Source organism: Leptonychotes weddellii, unplaced genomic scaffold (genome assembly GCF_054177405.1).
Source record: "Leptonychotes weddellii isolate Sample4059 unplaced genomic scaffold, ASM5417740v2 HiC_scaffold_24871, whole genome shotgun sequence".
Lineage (NCBI taxonomy): Eukaryota > Metazoa > Chordata > Mammalia > Carnivora > Phocidae > Leptonychotes > Leptonychotes weddellii.
Window position 1 is genome coordinate 1 of NW_027839763.1, and position 2,228 is coordinate 2,228.

Genomic DNA, 2,228 nt, shown 5'->3' on the forward strand with positions numbered 1-2,228 from the left:
TTTTTTGGTCATTTTCCTCAAAAGGAATAATCTCGAGCATTTGTGGGTACAGTCCCTAGTATAGGTCGGGGAGACCAGGCCTACCTCAGTGGTCCCTAGTAGGTCTGCTGCTTATTTACTGGAAAAGCTCCAGGCCAGAATGCTGGAGACCGGGGTGGTTCCAGGCAGAACTCGGTGCCAGTCCTGGGCCAGAGCTTGGGCCAAGCAGAATTACAAGATGCAGAGGGGGTGGGGAGGTGGAAGGAGGGGCACGGGGGCTTTAGGGGCACAAAACTCGCTAAATTTCTGGAACTTGACTCTTAAAATCTTCCTCCTCAAACGACTCCTTCCCTGTGCCCAGGTGAATGGAGCGAGGCCCTTTACCCCCTGCTGACCACCCTCACAGACTGCGTGGCCATGATGAGCGACAAGGCCAAGAAGGCGATGGTCTTCCTGCTTATGCAGGACAGTGCTCCCACCATAGCCATGTACCTGAGCCTGCAATACCGCCGTGATGTGGTCTTCTGCCAAACCGTAAGCCCCGGCAGGCCCGCCGGCACCCCTGCCCCCAGAAGACACAGCCTCAGAAAGTCTTTCTCACTTCACACTGAGAAAACCAAGGATGGCAACACTTGCCCCTGCCTGTGGCTCTTAAGTTTCTTTACTAGAGAGGTCTAGATTTCAGCCCGGAGGGAGGAATCCTGCTCGAGAAGTATGTATTTATGAGAGGGTCTGAGTCCACGCTTGCTTCTCCCCGAGGAAGTGGCGGGTGCTGGTGGGTTGTGCACATGCCCTGCTCCTGCCCGAGGCGTGCCGGGTTTCGGACGGCCCAGGCCTCTTGGCCACCCTTCTTCCCACAAAGGAGCTTAGCGAGGGAGACACGGATGTCGCTATTAGTGCGGTGTGTTTCCTGGTTTATAAAACAGCAGGTGCCTTAGTCCTGCTGCTCGTGCACAAGTGTTGTAACGATTTTGGAGAAGGGAAGAACTCAAGTGAATGTCACAAGTTTAGCAGATGCCAGTTATCACATTAGCAAAGCGAACAGTGACAGAGGGTCAGGCTGGCGCTCTGAGGTTCTGCTGGCCCATCCCCACAGAAAGTCTCCCCCTGAGGTAATTTGCAGAGTGACCGTGTTTTCTCTCACTTCTGTTCTTTGTTGTGATCACTTCAGTTTCCAGCCAGAGCTGGTCTGGATCTGTGAGTATAATATAGGCCCTTTTCACTGTGGGGAATGAATTCTGGGCTTCCAGAAGGTTCTAGCCCAGGAGTAAGCCCAGGCAGGTTGGGTTGGAAGCTGAGCCAAAACCTAACGAGCCTTTGGGAGCAGTTGGAGTAGCAAGCCTGGAGTGCCGCACAGCCTCCCCGTGGCCTCAGAGCCGAGTGCCCCCCGCACCCCAGGTGGAGGAGGGGAAGGGGTGCTGCTGCAACCCAACCAGAGCCGTGGAGGCAGAGAAACGCGGGGCCAAGGGCGCAGCGCGGGCTGGGAGCCACTTAGTGGGGAGGTGTCTGCCCCCCCACAACGGCCTCACCTCGTGTCTCCCCCACAGCTGACTGCTCTCATCTGTGGCTTCATCATCAAGCTGAGGAACTGCCTGCATGACGACGGCTTCCTGCGGCAGCTCTACACCATCGGGCTGCTGGCCCAGTTCGAGAGCCTGCTGAGCACCTACGGTGAGCCTCCAGGGGCGCCCCCACCCCCTGCGCCTCCAGGATCCTGGGGTTTGTGAGCAGCGCGGATGTGCGTGGTGCCCATTCTTTCTTCCTAAATATTTTTCTGATTACACACACAGTACATGCTGATTAAAATAAATCCAGACATCATCACAGTATGTAAGGACCAAATAAAAGTCCTGTATAGTGACACACACACCTCTTCGTTTGTTTTCTTGGTGGTGGTGGTTACAATTAAAGATCTTTCTAGTTGAGGATGGACGATAATTATTTAAGCACTAATTTCCTGTGAGACATGTGGGCCGTTTCTGGATTATTCCTCTGGAAACAGTGCTGCCATACGTCTCTGCACACAAGTGTTTGTGCGCTTGTGGGCCCATCTCTGCAGCCACTGCCTTATTAGAGGGAATGTTTCTGCGTCAAAGGGTAGGAATATTTTAAAATTTCATAGATATTTCCGAATTGCCCTCGAAAAAGACTCTCTTCTCCCTACTTTCTTTTTTTTTTTTTTTTTAAAGATTTTATTTATTTATTTGACAGAGAGAGAGACGAGGAGAGAGGGAACACAAGCAGGGGGA

The 2,228-nt window shown here is 53.0% G+C and overlaps 1 protein-coding gene across 1 annotated transcript; it reads left to right on the plus strand.

Annotated features, from left to right (window-relative positions):
* The first annotated feature begins 23 nt into the window (after positions 1 to 23).
* On the plus strand, positions 24 to 1,721 carry LOC145718902 (inositol polyphosphate-4-phosphatase type I A-like). The gene is made up of 2 exons (XM_081810406.1): positions 24 to 513; positions 1,527 to 1,721. Exons 1-2 carry the CDS (start codon positions 397 to 399, stop codon positions 1,704 to 1,706), a joined length of 297 nt encoding a protein of 98 aa, XP_081666532.1. The 5' UTR covers positions 24 to 396; the 3' UTR covers positions 1,707 to 1,721.
* The last annotated feature ends 507 nt before the right edge of the window (positions 1,722 to 2,228 follow it).